At 39.9% G+C, this 24,603-nt stretch overlaps 1 protein-coding gene across 1 annotated transcript in view; it reads right to left on the bottom strand.

Moving 5' to 3' along the window:
- The window catches only part of LOC103599779 (serine/threonine-protein phosphatase 4 regulatory subunit 1-like), a 78,855-nt gene extending 54,617 nt beyond the window's left edge, over positions 1–24,238 (bottom strand). Inside the window, exon 1 of the mRNA XM_008583949.1 lies at positions 24,207–24,238. Within this exon, the coding sequence (XP_008582171.1) occupies positions 24,207–24,234 (28 nt within the window). The 5' untranslated portion in view covers positions 24,235–24,238. The remainder of the gene's footprint in view (positions 1–24,206) is intronic.
- Between the last annotated feature and the right edge of the window lie 365 nt (positions 24,239–24,603).

Here is a 24,603-nt window from a genome sequence, read left to right as displayed (position 1 = left end):
TGTTCCCACCTGTTCTCTCCTGGGTGTCAGCTAGGTATGGACTCTCTAGAAAGCCTTCTTGGCCCACTCTCCTCACACCTTCAACATTGGCAACCTATGCTGACCTCCTGCTACCTTACAGTTAACTGTTTGTCTGCAATCAGCCCTTCTACAGTAGAAGCTCTGAGGGCAAGGCTGTGTCCAGTTACTGTTGGATTCTCTGAGCCTAGTAGTATGATGCCTGGCACACAGAGGATGCTCATTAGATACATAATGAATAAATTCACTTTAGAGCTATGTATTTCACCAAGGATGCTCTCTAACAAAACAGAGGAAGCTCTTAACCAACCACAGAATTAACTTAATCTTTCCACCCACTCTGTAGAACACACTGACTAATTCCAGGGCACACTGAACACACATAGCTAAGGGGCTACTCTCTAGGAATGACAGTGGTAAGAGGAGTTGCTGGGATCGCAATAATAATAAAAATAATGGCTACATTTTCTGAGCAGTTGTAATGGGCCAGGGCCGTTACAATTCCCACACCAATTCAACCAGGTAAAGACTATTCTCGTCCGTATTTTACAAATGAGCAAACCAATACTCTGAGAGATTAAGTAACTCTCCCTTGGTCACTCACCTAGTCTGCCCTTCCCAGAAGTACGTTCATGCTCAGCTATTCCCACAGGAGTGACCTGCTCATGAAGAGACAGTCAGTTATCTGTACTCCCACACCTATTTATGCCAGCTGTCCTTTTTACTCATTTATATCTTAGTGAAACATTATGTAAACTAATGACATATGACTGTCAAAAGAAAGTTCTTATTTCTGAACATTAGTTTGAATTCTTCAGAAAGACTCAATAAAGATGAGTTACTAAAATACAGCTGTCAAATTAGATGTGGGTAACACAAGTGGGAAATGTTGCAAACACATCATAAATAACTGTAAGAACATACATTCCTGTTGCTTAGCACAAGTCTTCTCACACCACTTAACATACTGAACCCGGAAATGAGGATGAGGCCTTTCTGGTGTGGTACACAGAAGAAAGGAGAAGATCCAGGTGCCAAGACAAGGCCTTGGCTTAGATCACAAGATCAGCATATGGACATACATTTTTAGGTTAAAATAAAATGGTTTAGAAATGTAGCCATCTTTTTTTTAAGAATCCTTGCTATGACCAACATTTTCTATTAAGCAGACATCTATCTCTTCATTGCATTCCTGCTGGAGAAGAGGCCATCCCTAAAAAGATAAGGCAGGTAGGGAATTGCATGGATTTGAAATCCAATTATCAAGAGGACTCTCGCCTGTTTCAAAGAGGGTCTGGGTGGAGTTTATGCACAATATAGAGAAATATACCTAGCAGAGCCCTCCTTTTCCCTACTCCCCCCACCCAAGTTTTCCATTTTGACCTAGAAGAATAAAGATAAAGAAACAGTCTGCCAAAGACTTCCCTGAGGCTAGTTTTGGCAAGAGAACTGCCTCAATAGCTCCAGAAAGATTAATCAGCACCTGTTATAGACGTGTAAATGTGTCCCTACAGTTCCTTACACTGAAAACTAGGTAGACGGTGAGTAACACTACTGGTATGGAAAAAGCAGAGTCCTACCTGGCAGAAAAAAAAACAAATCATGGTCAATTTAGTTGGTAATTGACAAGAATTTAAAATAAGAGATGACAAGTTCAGGCCTAAATGTTTACTTTTCTTTCAAACACTAACTGCATTTTTTTCTCTACTAATTCTGTTAGCCTAGTAATAAGAGGTTATTAAAAATTTACACCGTATAACAGTTACTCAGAAAATTTTAACAAAGAATTACATATTTGTAGAAAAAATATATGTGGCACAATCAAACACATCATTTCTCTACATGATCTTTGCCTGGGATTTACAAGTACACACTAGGTTATAGCCAAGCCAGATGACCACAGTCATGTTGTTTGAGCTATTAGTGCATTTCAGGGCCCAGGAGGAACATACAGCTTTCATCCCAATGATATTTATAGAACACCCATGGACCCAGCCTGGAGTGGACATGAAAACATTAACTAAGTGTAAAGCAGTGATTCCCAAACTTTGGGGGTCACAGATAGCTTTGGAACCTGAAGATATCATTTATATACACATTCAAAACTTTTCATACAGGATCAAGGGTTTCAAAAGAGCTTCTGTGGACTACCATGTACTTCATGAGTTACGAACTTGCTGTTTTGAAGTTAATAGAAAATAACCAGACATTCCTCAAGAAACTCTGTACTTAGCAATTAGTTCCACTAAAGAATAGTTGTTATTGGAGAATATTAATGATCCTACTACACTAACTATATAATACTTTACTAACTATACACAAGGAAATAAAAGCCATATAATATTGGATAATAATTAACCCTTTTATTGAGTACCTACTATTTGTCAGATACCACACTGGGTACTGAGGTCACGTGCCTTCAGAGAGCTCTCAGAGCGGCTGGGGGAGATACATGGTGGAATCTCGAAACCCTGCCTCAGTACCTCTGTGGCCAGTGTTGGGAAGGGAGAGCCCACAGATCCAGGAGAGGCTGTAGTGGGAGACTAGCCTTCTCCCAGGGGTCAGGGAAGGGCTCTTTTGGATACTTCAGCTGAGTTCTGAGCTGTGCACCCGTGAGAGAAAACCACCCGAGACTGAGGAAGGAAGCATCAGAACAGAGCCAGCAGAATACTTCCCGGCAGTGCTCCCCCAGCCAGAGGACAAAGACCGTGTAATCCATGGCACGTGGGTGAGGATCTTCAAAAAGGGCACTGCCGACTAGCCAGTTTAGCTCAGCTGGTTAGAACACAGCCTTACAAGGCTCAGATCCCCATACCAGTCAGCCACCAAAAAGGAAAAAAGGGCACTGTCTTAGTAGTAGGACTGAATTAGTCTAAACTAAAGTCTTTTCTATGCTCACCATAACAGAGCTTTGAAACAAACCTCCATAGAACACAACTAAATCCAAGAAAGTTAGCTATGCATCATAAAATTTATATAGTTTATATAGTAAAATCTAACAACTAACCACACAAAATTCTTAATGACTGGCATCCAGTGATATATTGACAAGCATGAAAAGAAGCCAAATAATACAACCATAACTAGGAAATAAAAATAAACAGAAAAAGTTCCCAAAATGTCAGAGATGATGGAATTAATAGAAAATTGTCTTAAACAGCAATTTTTAAAATGCTCTATATATTCCAGAAAAACCTGATGATGTTGAGAAACAGAAATGTAAATAAGACCCAAATGTACATTCCAGTGATGAAAAACACAATAAATGAATCAAAAAATAAACTGAAAGAAATTAAGAGCACATTAGACAACTAAAAAAAATCAGAGAACTCAAAGATATAGCAAGAGAAACTATCCAAAATGAAGCACAGGAAGAAAAAAAAGTAGGGGGGGCAAACAAAGCATCAGTTATCTGGAGACAATATCAAGCAGCACAACACATGTGTAACTAGAGTCTCAAAGGAAAGAAGAAAAGAAAAGAGGAGATAGGGACAACATAAAAACAATTAGAAGAATAATGGTTGAAAAAAATTTTTTTAATTTGATAAAAACTGTAAGCCTACAGATTAAAGAAAATCAACAAACCCCAAGCAGAATACACATAATGACATATCACACCAAGGGCCACCATTATCAATTGCTAAAAACAAGTAATAAAGGAAAAAAAATCTTTTTTTAATTTTTAATTTTATTTTTTAATTGACAAATAAGATTTGTATATATATGAAAAAAATCTTAATAGCAGTCTAAGGAAAAAAAAAGACACATTACATAAAAAATGCAGAAACAAAGAATAGCAGCATACTTCTCATCAAAAACCATGCAATGAAGAAAAAAATAGAAAGATATCTTTAGAGTACTAAAAGAAAACAAACAAAAAAACAATTAGCCAAGAATTCTTTACGTGGAGAAATATCTTTCAAAATTTAAGAGGAAATACAGACTTTATAAAACAAATAAAAGCTGAAATAATTCATTGCCAGCCGACAAGTACTATGAGAAATGTTAAAGGAAGTTCCTCAAAAAGTAGAAATATGATACCAGTTGGAAATCTGAGGCTACTCAAATGAAAGAAGAGGACCAGGAATTGTAACTACATGGGCAAATATAAACAATATTTTTTTCTCATTTTAAAAAATCTCTTTTAAAGATAACTGACTACTAAAACAAAAATAATGACAATATATTGTGGGGTTTGTGGCATATGTAGAAGTAAAAGAGCAATAAGGCAAGAAAACAAAATAAAAGGCATACAGGTTGGAAAGGAAAAAGTAAAACTGTCTTCATTCACAAACAACATGATTGTCCCTGCAGAAGATCCTAAAGAAATTACAAAGAAACAACTAGAACTAATAAGTGAGTTTTGCGAGATTGCAGGACACACGTAAATACACGAAAAGCAGTTGTATACCAGCAAAACACAATTGGATATTGAAATTTTTAAAATACCATTTATGATAGCATCAAAAATATAAAATTCTTAGGGATAAATTTAACAAAATATGGGCAAATCCTGTAATAAAAGAAATGTTAAAAGAATGAATGTCAGAAGATTCATGTTGTTACAATGTCAATGCTCCCCAAATTTACCTATAAATCCAATGTTATCCCAATCAAAAACCTAGTAAATAATTTTGTAGAAATCAGTAAGATAATTCTAAATTAAAATAGAAATTCAAAGGACCTACAGTAGCCAAAACAATTTTGAAAAAGAAAAACGAAGTAGAAACATAACGAAAATGGCTTATGGATAAACATATAGATTCATGGAACACAGGGGAAAATTCATGAAGAGATTCACAAATCTAAGATCAATTTATCTTTTACAAAGGTGCCAAGGTAATTCAATGGGGAAAGGACAATCTTTTCATCAAAGAGCACTACAACAACTAAATAGATATGTGTGGAAAAATGAACTTTGTTCTTTACATTACATAAAAATAATTAACTCAAATCTATCATAGATATAAATTCAAAACATAAAACAAGAAAACCTCTAGAAGATGACATAGGAGAAAAATCTGTGCTCTTGGATAAAGCAAAGAGTTCTTAGAGAAGACACAAAGAGCGTGTGCCACAACAGAAAATACTGATGAATTAAATTTCATAAAAATTTATAACTTTTGCCCTTCAACAGAAGAAAACAGAATATTTAACAACAGGCTGGGAAGAAAATATTTGTAGAACATATATCTGATAAAGGATTTGTATACAGAACATATATAAAAACAACTCTTAGAGCTTGATTTCAAATATAGGCACAAGATTTGAATAGACACCTCACTAAGGAAGATATACAAATGACAGTTAAGCACTGGAAAAGGTGTACAACATCATTACTAATTAGGGAAATGTCAATTAAAACCACAATGAGATAATACTACATACCCACTAGAAAGGCTAAAAAAATTTTTTTGACTGACTATAAATATGTAATATATAAATATGTTAGCCAAGATATGGAGAACTGGATCTCTCATACGTTGTTGGTGGAAATGCAAAATGGTACAGCTACTAAAATGGTTTGGCAGTTTCTCAAAAAAATAAACACTTACCACATGACCCAGTAATCCCACTGCTAGGTATTTACCCAAGACAAATGAAAACGTGTTTGCACAAAAACTTGTACTTGTATGTTCATAGCAGCTTTATTAATAATAGCCAAAAACTGGAAAGAAACAATATCCATCAACTGCTAAATGGATAAACAAATGGTCATATATCCATACAATGGAATACTTGTCAGCAATAAAAGGGACTGAATTACTAACATGCAACAGATATGCATCTCAAAAAGATTATGTCAAATGAAAAAAGCCAGACACGAAAGATTTTATAATACATAATTCTGCTAATATGAAATTCTAGAAAAGACAAAAATATAACAATACTTAGCAGATCAGTGGTTGCTTGGGATCAGGGGTAGGGAAAGATATGATGGCAAATGGGACTTCTGGGGTGTTAGAAAATACTTTATATACTGATTATGGTTGTGTGGTTGTGGTCCCAAACTCTATTTGTTAAGACTCATCTTAACAAATTAAACTTTGGTGAATTTTACTGTACATAAATTATACACTAATGAAAGTGACCTAAAAAATAATAAAGATGAAAAGAAGATGTAATAATATCTGTCTATTCTTCTATTCTTCCCATGCTGGATCTTTTGAAGGCTCCAGTGAATCTACTTAGCACATTGCTGGCACCGCTGTGATGAAAACAACTCTTAAGGATACTGAAGTCCCTCTGCTCTGATTCCATATTTATGGAGTGGCTTTGTGATCTTAACTCTATCTCCTTGAGGACCCCAATTAAGATCCAGAGAATGTGCAGTAGTTTTGAGATCACAGGGAGTTGCATAGTCTTCAGGGACACCTTCATTTCATTGTAAAGATATGCAAAAATATATCTCAAAATTGCCAGGCTATTTGTGTTTGTCAGAAAGGTTCTAATTGCCCCTGAAGGTGCTGGAAAAGCACTGTCAAGTTTCTATTCTAGACTTTGTCCAGTGGGAAGCTACTGACCTATAAACGTGGATATCTCAGCCTTCTAGGAAAATATTTATATCATAACAAATAATAAACTGACATTCTGATTTCTATTCTAACATCAATCTCCTTTTTCCATCTACACTGTCACTACCCTAACCAAGTGTAGTATATCACAGGAGCACGGGCTTTGCACTACTAGGTTCAAATCCCTTGCTACTGAAATTTCCAACAACATGACAGTGGAGGTGAAGAGAATAACGCCCCCCCCAAACACACACAAAACACAGAAATTTCACTAAAGTATTTTAAAACATAGAAAAGTACAAAGGCAGGAAGGAAAGAGGAAGGACATCCCCAAGACCAGAAAGGAAGATAAAAATCAAAGTGACAGAAGTCAGCAGAAGTTGACACCGTATGGCCGACACTGAAGACCTAGATACAGGTCTATAAAACTGGATTTCTGATGCCCACATGGGGATAAAACCTATAGGCAGGGAATTTGAAATCAAGGTCCCATTATAAGACAGCTATAAAAGGGGAAATACAGTTAGGGTAGAAGGAGGGGGAGGGGTAGTCACTCTTGAGAAATCAAAACCACAGGCCTGCACAGCCTGAGGGTACAGTCTAAATTTACACTACCCCCAAAGCGCAGGAGTCCTAAGCTGAGTTACTGAAAGAACTGCCGTCCAGATTCATTACAATCCAAGGCATCCCAGCAGAAGCAGACAAGAAAATGTCCTAATGAAACATTTTCACAACCCAAGACACACGGACCTTCATAAAACAAGCCCTAAAAAATGGGCAGGCAATAAAAAAGTTCAAACAACACATGGCTACAATACATCATCAGGAAGAATTTAGTACACACACACACAAAAAAAAAAAAAACAAACAAGAGAATTTGCACCCCAAGATTAGAAATATTTTAAAAATCTGAAATAAATGATCAAATAACAATGCTTAGAATGAGTAAGATTTTAAAAATAGACATCATAATGAAAGAAGAGAGTGTCAGGGGCAAACAGGCACATTTGAAAAGGAACCAAGTAGAACTGAAAAATAGAGACAATGTAATTAAAATTTCAGTAACTGGCTTAAATAGCAGTTTAGACACAGCTCAAAAGAGAGTTAGTGAGCTCGAAGATTGATCTGACAAATCACCCAGAATGCTACACAGAGAAATAAAAATATGGAAAATATTGGACAGCAATTAGGACACATGAAGAATAGAATGCTAAGGTCTAAGTCCAGTGGGAATTCCAGAAGAGGGATTAGTGAAAATAGGAAAGGTCGCTATTCAAAGAGACAGTGGCTAATAATTTTCCAGAACTGAATAAAAATATATATATATATTTAATTTTAAGAAGTATAAATCCTAAACTGAATAATTAATAAAAAATCCATACCTAGATGCACTGCAGAATACCAAAGGCAAAGAAAACAGAGAAAAATTAAAGATTAAGTCTCAGATTTCTCACTGAAAAGATATGAGACACAACTGTATAATCAATAGGAGCATGGGGCCTTGAGTCAGAACACCTGGTTCTGACATCCAGCTCTTCCTTTTACTAAATATGGAATCTTGGATAAACACCTCACCTCTCTAACTCTGTTTCCTCAACTTAAAATGGGTATAACAGTGTCTATCTCATATGGCTGCTGTAGGTAGACTAAATGACCTGTTTCCTCAACTTAAAATGGGTATAACAGTGTCTATCTCATATGGCTGCTGTAGGTAGACTAAACGACATAAGATAGAAAAGTAGATAGATATATATCATCCAACACATATAATTACTTTAGAAATATCAGCTTCTTCCTCAACTTAAAATGGGTATAACAGTGTCTATCTCATATGGCTGCTGTAGGTAGACTAAATGACATAAGATAGAAAAGTAGATAGATATATATCATCCAACACATATAATTACTTTAGAAATATCAGCTTCTAATAATTATTACAATTAAATCACTGAGCACATTATATTACTGATATTGTTTATATTTCTATCTCCAGAGTTGAGGGCAACCATAGCCACTAGAAAGCATGGGAGAGAGGAGGGAGGTCCCAGAAATGAATGAGTCTGAGGATTTGAGAAGCCTCTGTATTAAACTCTGCCCAAACTCTGGCTTGACCCCAAACCACGCATTTGTGTGGCAAAATCCAAGCAGCACAGCTAAGACTAAAAGAATTAAACAAATACTTGAGATATTATCCATATAGGAGAGATGAGTTAATAGTCTGACTCAAGTCAGTTTAAGTGCCTACTAAAATAAAACAAAACCAAAAAAAGGTAGTATTCTTTAGAGGGATATAACAGAAACCAGAGATTCTACAACACATAACATTCACAATATCCAGATTACAATCCAAAATTACTGAATATATGAAGAAAACAAGAGACCACGAACTAGTTGAAAGAGGAAAAAATCAAAACAGATTGACTCACAGCATCCCAATGCTGTAATTACAGACAAGGATTTTAAAGCAACTATTACAATAATCCTTATGGATATAAAGGAAAATATGCTGGTAATGAATGAAAACAAGGAATCTCAACAAATATGTTACAATTAAAAGGCACCAAATAAAAATTCTAGAATTGAAACAATATCTGAAATTTACAAATCACTATGTGGACTTAGAAGAATGGAGACAACAAAATAATGACAAAAACTTCCCCATACTTGATGGAAGATATAAATGTCCAGATCACAGGACATTTAGGATCCTAGTGAACCCCAAGAGGATAAACACACAGAAAACCTCACCTAGACACATCACAGTCAAACTGCTGATAACCAGATGTGGTAATCTTGAAAGCAGAAGGTGAAGACAAACATTACATACCTAGAGTAATGATTCAAATGACCTCTGACTCCTTGCCAGAAGCAGGGAAGGCAAAAGAGTGAAGCCCTATCTTTAAAGGACTGGGGGCAAAAAAACCTGTCAATCCAGAACTTGATACCCAGTGAAATATCCTTCACTGGGTGAAGATGAAATAAAGTAATGAAGATGAAATAAAGACATTTTCAGATTTAAGAAAAAAAAAAAAACACCTAAAAATTTGTTTCTAAAACACTCTTTAACACAGCCAGCCAATGTGGACTACAAAAACTGCTAAAAGAAGCTCTGCAGGCAAAAGTGGAATGACACCATATAAAAACTTGTGTCTTCAAAAGGAATCAAGAGCATTAGAAATGGTAAACATCTTTAAAAATGTTTTTTTTCTTTTAATTTTTAAAAAATATATATGATAGCTTAAAGCAAAAATTATAACCTGTACTGCGGAATTTATAACATATGAGGTACCATATATTTTAAAACTATAACATAAAGAGGGGCAATAAACAGAATTATATGGTAGTCAGGTTTTCAACATTTTACTTTAGAGTGGTACAATATTGACTCTAAGTAGACTGTTTCTGTCTCCACAGCTAGACATGGAGAGCCTTTAAACAGTGGGAACAAGTCAAATAATACCCAGCACAAAGCAGACACTTAATAAATATTGGTTTCTGTAGAAATCAGTCTCCTGAGACTTTGATTACCAAGATTCAATTCATGAGAGCCTGGCAGCCCTAGAGAAAGGTTAGAAAATCTAGCCTTCATGAAAACAAACCTGAGATGTATGTAGCTCCTAGTCTAAAACCACCTGGAGCTGTACCCACAATGTGAGTTCTCAAGCAACAAGACATTAAGTAATTCATTTCTGCTTGCGAAAATGAAATATCTGTTTCAGAAAAGACAGAAAACAGGTCAAAAACTATTGAAGAACCACTAAAATAAAATTAATGAATTCTAACACTCAGTATAATGTACATGAGTTAATCAAAAGTATTCAATCATCCTAACAATGAATAGGGTAGAATTAAATTTGGTAATTCATATTAAGAATAAAAGGAGGGGCAGAGACAGGAAACATATAAAAGTCCATCTGAAGTAGTAAGGAATCTGAATTACAGGGATTTTTTATTTTAAGAAATGGAATCACAATTTTAGTCCTATACATGACAAAGATCCAGGCTATCTAACTGCTACCTCCATGAGAGAGAGAGTTCTGCATTAAGAGACTGTCGGTAGCCAATCACAGCCAAAGAGCACTGGCCTCCACCCTACCACTGGTTTGTTCTATGCTCTCAGACTGCAGCTTTGACCCCAGCCAGCCAAGCTGCAGATGCCCAGCCTGCTCAACTGGCCTCAGGCTATGGACAGGTTGGGACAGCATATCGCCACATATGATAAAGGGAAGGTATATTAAATGCCATTAAATCACACAGTGGGAAAGTTATTCCCTTAATTCTCTAATTAAATCAGAGAAAGTTTCCTTTTGGTGCTAGTGTGTCTTGAACACCTAAGACTGGTAATCTTCCTTTCAATATAAAGTCAGTCTCATGCTCAGAATCTTTTGCAGACAACTGTGTCTATCTAAAATTTAATAATGTTATTTTCTTTCTGTTTTATAATATTTTGGTTAAGTTTCATTTACAGTAACCAATACAGGCTCCCCAAAATGTGTTTAGTTATTTGATATAAAGAAATACACAGGTGATATAGTAATAAAGTAAAAGTAGAAAAAGTGGTGTACAAGTACCTAATTTCTGAAAAATAGTAGATTGGTGCAATCAAAAGATAATATTCCTAATAGCATAACATTCATATGCAAAGAATAGTGTCTTTTATTCCAAGTACTGAAAATCAATTTTTTTTCATATAAGTAAATATTTTCCCTTGTATGAATCAACATCCTAGACCTTTTCAAAATTAGAAAATCCTACTTGAGTCCAAATTGAGATTATCAGTGAGATTATTACTACTTATTTGCCTGTGAACAATGTATTTTTTTTTTTTTAACTACTCCCTAAAAGTACCAGGGTCTACTCAAATGTACCTGCAACCAAGATTCAGATCTCTTTTCCTCAAAGTAAATAAAAATGGCCAGCATTAACTTTGATGTCAATTCTGAAGGCATTCTGACAAGGTACCATGATTAATAACTTCTTCCCATATTGTTTTCATGTTTTGTTTTGTTTTTTCTTTATTAAGTCTTCAAAGACAAACTGAATCAAGCAGCAGCTGATGATCTCTATAACAACAGAGCAGGATTTCTCAATCTCAGCACTACTGTTGTGGGGGCTGTACATCATAGGTAGGACATTTGGCAGCATCTCTGACCTCCACCCACTACATGCCCAGAGCGCTCCCTGCCCAAGAGTGACAATCAAAACCATCTCCAGACATTGCCAGGGGCATGGGGGGAGCAAGGAGGCAAAATCGTCCCTGGTTGAGAAACACTGTAAAAGAGAAAGATCAGATGTTGCTACCTGAGGGGTTTCCAGTCAGTGGGAAAGATCTGGCCCACACTCTCCTCTCTCTGAGTCATCTCCCACTCACTCCTTCTCTCTTGCACTGTCTCCAGCCACAAGGCCTCCTGCTATTTCCCAGAACCCTTGCTCTGGCTGTTGCCTCTGCCTAGAACTCTCCTCTGTGAGATGTCCTCTCAAGTACCTACCTTCACCTCCTTAAAATTTTTGCTCATTCATCATCCTCTCTTCCCTGAACACCTTATTTTGAAATTGCAAGTCACCCACCTGCATCTTCCCTTACCGTGATCTACTTTTCTATTTTCCCAGAGAACTCATCACCTTCTAATATACAAAACACATATTTCCTGCAGTTACTGTTTATTTAGCTGTGTCCGATGCCCCACCTCCATCCCCAGGACAAGAATCTTTGACTCATTGATATGCCTGGCACACAGCAGGCACTCAATAAAAGTTGTTGATTGAATGAATGAATGAATCATAAAGATGTGCCAAAGTAGTTTGCTGTGTCCCTGTCAATAGAAATAGCACATAAAATAATTCCTGCTCTCAAAAAGAGTTTTCTAAAATTTACATTTCTAGCCACTACAAAAAAGGCATGTTGTCTGGCAACTGCTGACAGAAGCAAGGACTCTATGTGGCAATATCACAAGCAGTCAATTATTCTGGGACCTGGCAAGTCCAGGCCAAATATAAACACCAGGAATCTTAACCATTCAAGTTAGAAATGAAATATGAAGTGCACATAAATAATTCCTTGTTCAAACTTCTTCATTGTATTTTTTTACAGTTGAAAAATAAAATTACCAACTCCATTCATGAAACTTAATTAATGCAGAAAAGCACAGCTTTCTGAAGGAAATGGTTTCTAATAATAATGTAAGCTGTCTTGGCCAATGTAAAACATAAAATAAACCAGTACTGATCATGCTTTGACTTCATTTGCCATCTACGCTGTGATAAACTTTTGAGCAGCAGCTGCTTTCTAAGTTTCTGCCACACATTAGGTTGACTGGCAGGTGTACATGGGACATCACTGACTCTTTACCAAAAATGACTAATATTTAAAGCTAGCCAAGAACAGTAGAGAAAGGGTGTGTAAGAAGCACTAATGTGATTTGCAGGGGTTAGTGTCCTCTTCCGTTGTTCCGTATGCTCAGGACCCTGCCCCCGGGCTGCACACACATGGCTGCCCTGTTTTCCTGAACTGTGTGCCCAACATCCCCACAGCTCTGTTGTGCCACAGTCAGTGGCTGTGGCTATTACCTACCCCTCAGGGGGAAGGTCCAAGTTTAAAAATCCACTTCAGTAGCTAAGAAATAGCTCACCTCTCCCACCCAACCCAAACCACTGTGGTTCTGAGCTCACATGACCAAAAACAGGATGAGCTCCTCTACAGTGAGGTCCTGCCCACTTTGACCCAGGCTATTAAGTATAAAAAAAAATCTTGTCTCATTAAAAGTCCCACAGGAAAACATATTTTTGGAACCCACAATTTTGGAAAAAAGGATTTACCCTCCTCTATGCAAACTAGTTTCTCCAGGGTTACCTACCAAAAATAATGAACACAGTCAGTATCTTTATCATTTAAAACAGGGTAGGGCACAAAATAAATCACATGAGAATGCTTTAGTGAAAACGCACTCTGGACCCTTGAGTACTTGCCTGTGTATCAATGCTTTTTACAAGACACTAATCTGTCTTAAAACAGGCTAATTACAAATTAATATCTTAAGTGTATTAGATATATATTTTCCACAGATTCAAGTACAATAGATATAATCTAATAAAAAGAAGAGAAAGAAACTTTGCAGGTCATTTTGCAGCAAGAAAAGGATCAAAAGATCAGTACAAAAACAGAAGGCATGTTAACAGCAAACCCACCTTGAACACACTCTCTGCCCTCCATAGTTAACTTCAGGTAACAAACGTAAACCATAATTCAATAGAGTATGGTGATTCGGAGATGAAAAAACAGGATCCCAGGACTCTAAGCTCCCAAAGGAACAAAGATCATCATATACCTAACAACCCACAATGCAGGAGCCATGGGAGAAAGCTTCCCTGGAACAGAAGTGATGTGTGATTTAGACCTTGAAGATCAAGTAGAAATCTGCCACACAGAAAGAGAGAGAGGATCCAGGAAAGGGAAAAAGAACATTCCAGATAAAGCAATGAGCACAGCAGAGGAAAGTACACTGTGCCACTTTCAAATGGTTTAGGGACACTGAAGATTTCACATGAAGCCATCAACCGTCAACTGAACAGCCACACTCATAATTGGTTTTAAGTGGAAAGGTGAGAAAAAATGAACACAATAAAACATACCCAATGAGATACCTTTATTGGCCCAGACATGAACAGAGCTGGAGCTGGGGGCAGAATGTCATGGCACGTCTATCCCAGCAAGCACTTTCATTAAGAATCTGTTCTCCAGGCATTCCCAATATTTATGATTCTCTATTCAACATGTCATCCTGTCACTATAACTATATGAGATACGCCACCCTGGGCCAGACCAATTATCCATATGATCCAATATTCTGTCTCTGACACAGCACTACAGGATAGTGAATGGGGAACACAATAGACATGGTCGACTATGTCTACATCCTACTCAAAATATCAGAAGATTGGTTGATAGTAGCCAAGAAGTTTAGCTTTATTTGTAGAATTTGTATTTTTAAAAAAATGTATTAAGGTAGAACTTATAAAAATAATAATGTCTTAGAGAGTCTCATTAGCCACTCTTTGATAAACAATAACTAAGTCTTTGTAAGGCCTTAAATGATTTTGGGGGAACGAAAGTAAACCATTCCTTGATGTGTTATTTAAAATGGTATTGTTCTTCTTGCTAACAGACTTGCAAGTGCTAATGCAGATTCCTAAATTGGGACTATTTCCAATACCTAGACTAGACAAACCTGACCTGTCTAAAAGATAAAGAACACTTCATTCTTCACTGGCTTTCTGGGGGGAACTGATCCCACACACTGCAGGTCCTTGTTGACTTAACTAAATTCAACAGCAAGTTGCACAGGCAAACTTACTCTATATAAATGTCATTCTCTAACGAGACCTAAGCTGATTTATTAGCTCTCATATGAGCAGATCCATCCAATGCATAATGTTTTATATTGCAAATCTTTGAGGGCTACTGATGGTTATTACTAGCACTAGGCAATGGGCTGGCTGAAAACTTAATTCACGAGCAGCGTCCTTTCTACACCATGCATACATGGAAATTCCTCTTTGATTTGTGGTTTTAATCACAGCTTCCAAAACCTGTCATTATTTATGACTCTAACTTTTACGCTGACGGTCAACAGCAAACACTTACTTGGGTTACCTGATAGGAAAGAACTATGCAGCTCAAAGCAGTTCATACGGTCCATTTTGATATGACACTTCTCAATTTTCCTGCCGACTCACCCAGGTAGGGACACAATGGAGGAGGTGAGGGTAGTAGTGTCTACACAATATTAATGAACGGAACAATATAACTCAGAAATACAATGAATTCTCTAGTCAGACTTGAGGTATATTCAAAAAGAAAAAAAGGGTGCATAAGAAAGCCAACAACTTTTGGGGTGAGTGTAGCGGGGAGTCTCTATTTTCCTACTGTCCAAAATATTTGAAACAATCAAGCAGTGCTGACCAAAATAAAGTTGCTTTACTGACCACCTTGGTCAAACTACTAGGAAGGTCACCTTCCTCCTTCTGGAAAGAAGCAAACTCCTCCGTGGATGCACTGAATTCCATGCCCCAAGGTCAGCTGCCCTCTTGTCCTGCTCTCTGCCACCTCTCCCTTTCACTGGCTCCTTCCCCCCAGTCCACAGGTAGGCTCTCGCCTCTGCATTGATTTTAAAAATCACTACTTTTTTAAAAATTGAAGTATTACATACAGAAAAGTGTACAAATATGTGTACCACTTGATGAATTTAAACAAGCTGAATATGCCTGTGTAACCAATACTCTGATCAAGAAAGATAATTTTTTGGATCCCCATACCTGCTAGCCACCAAGAAAGAAAGAAAAAGAGAATGAAAGAGAGAAAGACAAAGATAGGAAGAGAGAAAGAAAAAGAAAAAGAAAAAAAGAAAAAACAAGACAGAAAGACAAACGGAAAGAGAAAGAAAGACAAAAAGAAAGACAGAAAGAAAGAAAGAAAGAATTTTACCAGCATCTCCAAAACCACCTCAGGCCACCTTCCACTTATCCCCTTTCTGCCCCACTCCAAGGTAACCACTCTCCTGCCTTCTAACAGCCTAGATTCCCTTTGCCTGGCTTTGTACCTTGTGTAAATAGAATCATGTACCGTTTTACATTTGGCTTCTTTCATATGTTTGTGAAATTCATCCATATTATTAAGTAAAGTTGTAAATCAGTCATTCTCACAGCTGCATAGTTTTCCATTGTGTGAAAATACCACAGTTTATAATCTGTTGTACTCATGATGATGGATATTTGAGTAGGTTTCAGTTCACAACTCTTAAGAATAACGCTACCATGAACATGTCTTTTTGAAAACATATGTTCACGTTTTGTTGGGCATATAACTAAAATGGAATTGTTGGGTCATTCAAATTCTTTTTTTTTTTTTTTTTTTTTTAAGGTTTTCAGAGTAGATCTCCCATCCATAAAGGAAAGCCCCTCCAACCCCTCCAGCTTCTGCTTCTTGAAAGGGAGTGTTTTCTGCTGGGCTGTGAGCCCCAAGAGCAGTGAACATTCCCCAAAGTGCCCAATGCCCAGCCAGTACCTGGAATACAACGTGTGCTCGATATATGACCACTGAGCTTCTACTGGACTACCGAAGGGAGTGTTTTCTGCTGGGCTGTGAGCCCCAAGAGCAGTGAACATTCCCCAAAGTGCCCAGTGCCCAGCCAGTACCTGGAATACAACGTGTGCTCGATATATGACCACTGAGCTTCTACTGGACTACCAACTACACTGCCTCGACTTCCAATACCCTCCCAACTAATTCCAACCTGGCGTCTTCTCCTTGGCTGCACTGAACAATTTCTCACCAAGGTCACTGAAGACCTGCTAATTGTTAACCCCATGGCTTGTCTTCAGTCATCTTACCAGATGCCTCTGGACCAAGTGACATAAATAAATGATCACCCCAACAGAATTTTGGCTTCAAGGACCTCCTAGTTTCCTATGCACAGCTAATTACTAGAAGCTTCTGCTACCCAGGGATCTCACCCTTCATCTTCTCCAGCCCCCATCTCTCAGTCATCTCCCATGGCTCCTCCTACCACCCACCATGACTCCCAAATCTAATCTCCAGTCCTACCTGTGCTCCAGAACCCTACAAGGGGGCATTCTAGTGGCCTAGACAGTGCCACCAGGATCTCCCATAAGCACCTCAAAAGTATCCGTCTTGGATGGAAACATTCACTCCACCCACTCTCCCCATCACCCTAAGCATACTTCTCACATACTGCCCAGTGCCATTCACTATGCTAGACCATAGCAATCCAGAGATGGAGAGGACCCATTCTAATGGACAAGGAACAGACACTTGGCCATGTCTGTGCTAAATGCTGCCACGAGGTGATACAGGGTTCAGGGAACTCAAGGAGGGCACCTAACCCAGTCTGGGTGGAGGAGAGCAGAGATGTCAAAAAAGTTTCCCACAGGACCCATCTCTGAGTTGACTCTTCCCTCACTGTCATAAATGTCTATCAACCCTGTTCTCAGCTCTCACGCTCACCTCCTTTATTGAGACCCCAGTGCCCTGGCTGGATCCCTGGAACACACCCACTGTCCCATCTCCAGCTTTTCTCCACCACTACATACTTTCCTTAAAGCATAACCCAGGTCTAGTCACTCCCCTGGTTAAAGTTCTCCATGGCTCCCCACAACTCCTTGAATAGAAGGCAAACACATTACCTTGTGATGGGCTTAAGGGCCATGTGTGGTATGGCCCCCATCCCCTTCTCTCACCTCCTGTGTCTGTCACTGACTGCACTCCAGACACACAGGCCTTCCCACCAGTCCTTGACCAGGAAGAGCTATATCCAAGATGCTTTCTCTGGCTCTTCATGTGATCATCTCCGCCTTGTCACTCAAATCTCAGTTTAAGAGCACCTCGCAGAGCTCCAGAGAAGCCTGCTCTGGCCAATGGACATAAGCAGAACCTGCATCCACCCAACCACACTGGGCTGGCACTTCCCATTACACTCACCTGCTATCATCCTTCACAGCACCCACCATCCCCTGATCATTCCACTCACTTATGTCAACCTGCTCAATGTCTGTCTCTACCATTGGACTGAAAGCCCCATGAGAGCAGAAACTGGGTTTGTTTTATTCACTTCTGTGTCTGCAATGCCTAACACAGTACCTGAGACTTAATAGGTCCTTAACAAATACTAGTCACATGAATGAATGAATGATTTAAGATGGGGTTATATCTCAATAAACCCATCATAAGCTGAAAATATCTTAAGTCAAAAATGCACTTAAAAAATGCCTAACCTATGGAACATCACTACTTAGCTCAGCTTACCTTAAAAGTGCTCAGAGCACTTACATTAGCCTATAGTTGGGTAAAATCATCTAACACCAAAACCTATTTTATAATAAAGTGCCGAATAACTCACGTAATTTATTAGATACTGTACTGAAAGTGAAAAACAGAATGGCTGTATGGGTACTCGAAGTATGGTTTCTACTCAGTGCATACCACTTTTGTGCCATCATAAAGACAAAAAAAATCATCAGTATAAAAGTAAATGAGGAGTCCTCCAAAGTATAATGGCTAAGATAAATCCTACAGCCAGACTCCCTGGTTTAAATTCCACCTCTGCCACTTGCTAGCTGTGTTACTTTGGGCAAGTTATTCAGCCCTTCTGAGCCCTGTGAGCTTGCTCAGTAATAAAATAGGGTTTAAAATAACTGCCTCATAGGTTTTTGTACTTAAGTTAAAATACTAGAAGCACTCAGAACAGAGCTTGTCACATTATTAGTGCTAAATAAGTGGCTACTTTTGTACCACTGCCTGGGTTGCCACCGTAAGACACAAGTTTGAGCAAAACACACAGGGACTCCCTACGGCCTCCTGGGTTACACCCGAAGCCAGCTGGCTGATGAAGTAGATTCTTCATGGACAGCCCCCAGTCCTTTATCCTGTCTCACCTCACTCCTTCCCCCGCCTGGTGCCCAAGTCCTCTACCTTCTCTCCAGGTCCCAAACAGACCAGACCCTCTCAAGACTCTACCTTTGTACCCATTTCACCGCAATGCCAATCACCTTCCTCAGCCTGACCCAGCTCGAATGCCAGTTCCCCTCAGAAGCCTTCTCCTCCTACACGTGGCAGACTGAGACACTGTCTTCTTACTGCCCCAGCTCTTTGCCTGGACCCTTGACACACTGCTTCTAAGCTACCTTTACTACCCACCTCCCCACTAGACTGTGAGAATCTCAGGAGCTGTGCCCAGGGTTATTTGTGCCTCTATCCCCCAAACCTCCTGCCAGGCTGGCACCTTGGAGGAGCTGGAAAAACAGCTGTTACATGGATGAATGACTTTCCAAACCTGGAAACCTACCACTTGCCCTCACCTCTTATTTTTTCCCCATCAGAGTTAAGACTAACTAGCACTTTGAAGGTCAAAACGACTTTCTCTTTCATTAGCTAGGCTTCATTGTAAAATTTCTGTTTATAAGAGCTTATTTTGTGATGAAGAAAGCCATTTAAGGCTCTTATTTCTAAACAGAAACAATTTCAGGGAATTTCTGATGTTTGTCTGCCTCACAGAAAATAGAAAACACGGAGCAACAAAAGTGAAATGTACTAGCATGGTCAGAGGGCACGCAAAGTTGATTCTGCTTCCACCTCTCTGCCTCTTGTTCCTTGCCAGTCTTATCCCACTAGGAGGAAACAGGTACATCCCCAACACATCAAGAGGAAAAATGAGACATGAAATTTGAGCAACTTGTCAAGGGTTATCTAACAAAGCAGAGGTTATCCTAACAAATTGCTCAGCTCCTCTAACTAAGCCCAGTGGGAAAGACACCATATCAGGTTGGCTCAGCTAATCGACAGAGTTAGGAGTCTAGAGAAATAAAGTCAAGTTTCATTCAGAGCAGTGGTCAGCAAACCACCATCCATGGGCCAAATTCAGCCTGTGTTTGTAAATGAAGTTTTATCAGGACATAGCCATGACCGTTTCTTTATGTATTATTTATGACCACTTTCATAAGGCTACAGCAGCAGAGCCAAGTGGGTACACCAGAGACCTGGCCAGCAAAGACTAAAATATTTACTACCTGGTCCTTTACAGAAAAAACTTGCCCATCTCTGATTTAGAGAGTAGTTTGATGTCTGGGTTTTGTACTATTTTCCTAGTATTAGAATACTCAACTAGATCCTGCTCCTGTTCAAACTATTTCACTTGACAATAAAATTTTTTAAAAAATTGACAATCTTTGATTCAAGTTTATGTTATAGTTCAGAGAAAAAATTGAATGGTTTGGTTTAGGGATTTGGGGGCACACAGCTTGGTTGTGGCTTTGAAAAGAACATTTTTACAAATGTAGAACAAAGTGGGCAGGTGAAATGGAATGCTTTTTGCTTTGGAAAATGTCTTTCACTCAAGGTTGAACATACACTGCTCCTTCCAGCATTAAGATTTGAAGAGTCTATCTATATTCCACTGGCTTAGCAAATCCTATTTTCGCCAAAGGTCCAGATATCATTTGTTGGCACCTAGCTTTTCTCATAAATGGAAGTATGCCCTCTTCCAAGTTCTTCCATAGATACCTCTTGAAATCTAAACATTTGAAAACAAATACCTTGTCTTCCAAATACAAATGTATTTACAAGTCAATCTTTTGCAGCTAAATGTATCTTATGATAACCTTACAACCACTTCACAACTGAAATCTAGCCTTCTAACTCTTCCTGCAGATGTGTGATCACATGTGACATTTTCATCTCATTTTTTCAAACCTTTTACTATGGAAATTTTCAAACATATGCAAAAATTGAAAAGTCCCCAGCCATCAGCTTCAACAAGTATTTTTTTCAATCCATCCCTCCTCCCGACTTTATTATATGATGCAGTAATTGAAAACAGACCTCACACATCAAACCATTTCACCCGCGAATGCTTGTTTGTTTCTGATAGGCCTCTTTCTTTGAACAAAACCATAACACCATTATCATATCCAACAAAATAATAATTCTTAATATCATCTAATACCCAGTCCAAGTTCAATTATTCTCCAACTGTCTCAATAATGTCTTTTTATAGTTGGTTTGTTCAACCAAGGATCCAAACATGACCACATGCTATATTTTGTTGATAGTTCTCTTGGGTCTCTTTATATCTCCAATAGATTCCCCTCATTCTTATTTCACCCATCACTAGCACACATTTAAGTTGTATTTGGCGAAGCAAACCTTACCAACAGTAATACCTCTTCAGCCTCCATATGCTATAAGCAAACCCAGACATTCAAAGGCCTTTAGGCCCTTAGGCATGAACTCAAACAGCTCGACCTTCCACATACAATCCAATAAGAAAAACAATATGCCAAGCCCTCCCACCCATTTCTTGCTCTCAAGAGAAGAAATTCAGATTGCTTCAGCAAGCCAATTCTCTAAAATTAAATTTTTTTCTGGGCTGCAATGGCCCGAAGACTCTGAATGATTTAAAAAACAAGGTGTCCATTCATTATGGCTTTTTTTAATTAGCCAAACTTAATCAAGAACCACAAGTAAATCAGACAAGCCTTGTAATCCATTATCGTTAACAGTAACAACATTAATTGAGCACCTAGATCATGCAGGACATTGGGTTATAAAAAGGATGACCTGCATCTCTGCCCAAGGGAACTTGCAGACTAAACAAAAAGGCATCACATCATTTAGACAAAAGTGCCCAAGGAGGACAATAGAGACAATATCACCCAAATCAACATCCACGCCCCAACAACTGGGTTAAGAATATTTGTGAGGTCACTCTGCAGGATGGAACAAAAAGAACAAGAGTCAGAAGGCACTGAGTTTGATTGTTAGTTCTACCATTTACAAACTGTGCCACACTAAATAAGTTAGTTAACCTCTCTGATTCTCAGTTTTATCATTTGAAATATAGGAATAATCCCACCTACCTCACAGAGTAACAGCTGTTAACTTTGAATCAAAAGATCTTATATAAAAATCCATTGATGGGCTGGCCCAGTGGCGCACTGGAGAGTGCGCCGCTTGGGAGCGCGGCGGCGCTCCCACCGAGGGTTCGGATCCCACGTGGAGACCAGTTCCCACTCACTGGCTGAGCGCGGTGCGGGCGCAACACCGAGGGTTGCGATCCCATTGCCGGTCCCCGGTACAGGCGCAACGCCGAGTGTTGTGATCCCGTTACCGGTCAGTAAAAAAGACAAAAAGGAAAAAAATAAATAAATAAAATAAAAAATAAAAAAAATAAAAATCCATTGATGATGATGATGATGATAAAATCAATGTATATAATACTCACTGAGCCAGGCACTGGGCTAAAATGTTTCATGTGTACTATCTTATCTAACCCTCATACCAGTCCTATGAGGTAGCGCCTATTCTTATGCCATTTTCCAGAGAAAAAAAACTGAACAGAGTGGGTGAGTGATCCACCCAAGCTAACCCAGCTACAGGTATGGAGAGCCAGGACAGGGGTGTAAGGACTTCAGGGTTGTTGCTGTCATTCACGGCATGATAATGCCTACCCAAATACAGCCATGGTAAGGTATAAGGGTAGCACCCAGGGTGGCATCAATTGGGGAGGAGGGGGTAGGCCCTCCTATTACGACTCTTGGATCAACTACATTGGAAAGTTATAAGATATAGCATCCCATAGCTCCCACCCCTGCCCAAACAGGAAGCCCCAGGAGGCTCCCAGAGTTGTCCTACCCAAGGTGTGTTATGTTCAGAGCCATAATGATGGTTTCTTTCCTTACTGGGTCAAGTCTTCGGCTGTCTGCTAGGGAGTATTTAAACCTTTTTTTATTACAAGTCTCAAAAACACCCAATATTTGTTCAATTAGGGCCAAAGTAAAATCATAATTTTTTTCCTATAAAATCTCTTCCTTTTTGTACATATATATACACATATACATACAAAAAAAGACTGAAAGAAGCTAGCCACCAGAAAAGAGGTTCAACTACCCTGTGGCCACCATGCTGTGAGAAGGCCAACCTAGCCAAGTGGAAAAAGCACCTGGAAGAGAACTGAGACCCTGGCCAACAGTCCCAGCAGATCTCTTGGATGACAGCCAGGGCCCATGACACCTGTGTGAGTGAAGCTATCTTGGACCTTCCCACCTTCCCATAGTTTCGACTGAAACCACATGAAGAAGCAACCACCACCCAATCAACCCACAGAATTGTAACAAATTGATACGACGCTGTTGGTTCAGACCACTGAGTATTGCCCTTTCAAGTGCCAACCTACTGTATTAATGTTGTCCCCCACTAAAAGACATAATGTGTGTAAGGGGCTTAACACTGCCCAGCCTCTGGTAAGTTTCTATAAACACCAACTCCTATTACAAGGAAATGTGCAGATGGGGAAGGGAAGACTAGAGGAAGAACCGTATATGCCTGGTACACAGTGAGCCCCCAATCAATAGTAGCTATTTTGATGATGTCTACATGCTTTCTTCACCAGCAAGAAACTGGCCAGACCCAGAACAAGTAGGTGCTCAAGAAACGTTTCCTGAATGGGAACGAAATGCTTCATTCACCACAAATGCGAACTTTGATTTCCAGGATGACACCTCCCTCGGCTACCAGCCTTAAAATGATTCCAAAGAAAAGGAGAGGGCAGGAAGGGACAAGTGAAAGAGACCCACTTAAGAAATACAGGGGCCGATGGGCTCCGTGGGACAAGAAATGGAGCTGGACTTGTGGCCATGACACTCGAAAAGTCCGTGCAACTCCGCGGCCGGCCACACGGACAGAGGGATCTCCCAAATTCCCCAACACTCTCCAAAGTCCCAGGGAAAGGGCGAGGCCCTGGGGTGGAAGCCACCCACCTGCAAGGTGGCCGCGCCTCCTCCGCCAAAGTAGACTGGGACTTGGGACTGGCCCTCCCGCCCCTCCCACAGCAGCTGGGGAGGAGGAGGAGAAAGTGCCGGGAAGTCAAAAGTTTCCCAACAACAACAAAAATCCTCCCCCCGCAGAAGGGAGCGCTCCCAGTCCTCAGCCCGCCCCTGCCCGGTGAGGAGGGACCGCCATCAGTAGATCAAGGTGGGTGGGGTCCCGCTGTTCTGGTCCCAACATGCAGGGCCAGGCCTGTGGCTGCCCCGCCCCCCGCGCTTCGGGCACCCGGAATTCTGTGAGACGGTCCCAGGGAGGGGCGGGGCGCCCCAACTCTTACTTACAATCGTCTAATTCATCCGGCAAGTCCATAAAGTACAGGGGGATCTCTGAAAACCAAGAGACACACAGGAGTTAGGCGGTGTTGCGGCGTCGGGCGGGGCTGGGGGTGGCCAAGGGCTCCCGGGCCCCGAGGGGTGGCCCGGGGTGCGGGGGAAGGGAAGGGGTGCTGCCCCGGCGCCCCGGGAGCCCGGTCCCACTCACCCGCCATCTTGGGAGGGGCAGAGAGCGGGGCCTAGGCGGGGTGGGGTTTCGGGCATCAGGCCACGCCCCCGGCCCGCGCGCCGGCGGGCCCCGCCCTCCCGGCGAAGGTGGCTGCCGAGGTGGGCGGGGAAGTCAGGTGACCGGCCGGCGTCCCAAGATGGCGGCGGCGGCGCACGGGAGGCCGCGACGGCATCCCGG

This window comes from Galeopterus variegatus, unplaced genomic scaffold (assembly GCF_000696425.1).
Source record: "Galeopterus variegatus unplaced genomic scaffold, G_variegatus-3.0.2 Scaffold3088, whole genome shotgun sequence".
NCBI lineage: Eukaryota > Metazoa > Chordata > Mammalia > Dermoptera > Cynocephalidae > Galeopterus > Galeopterus variegatus.
The sequence above is the reverse complement of the archived record's forward strand: the minus strand, read 5'-3'. Positions and strand labels throughout refer to the sequence as shown.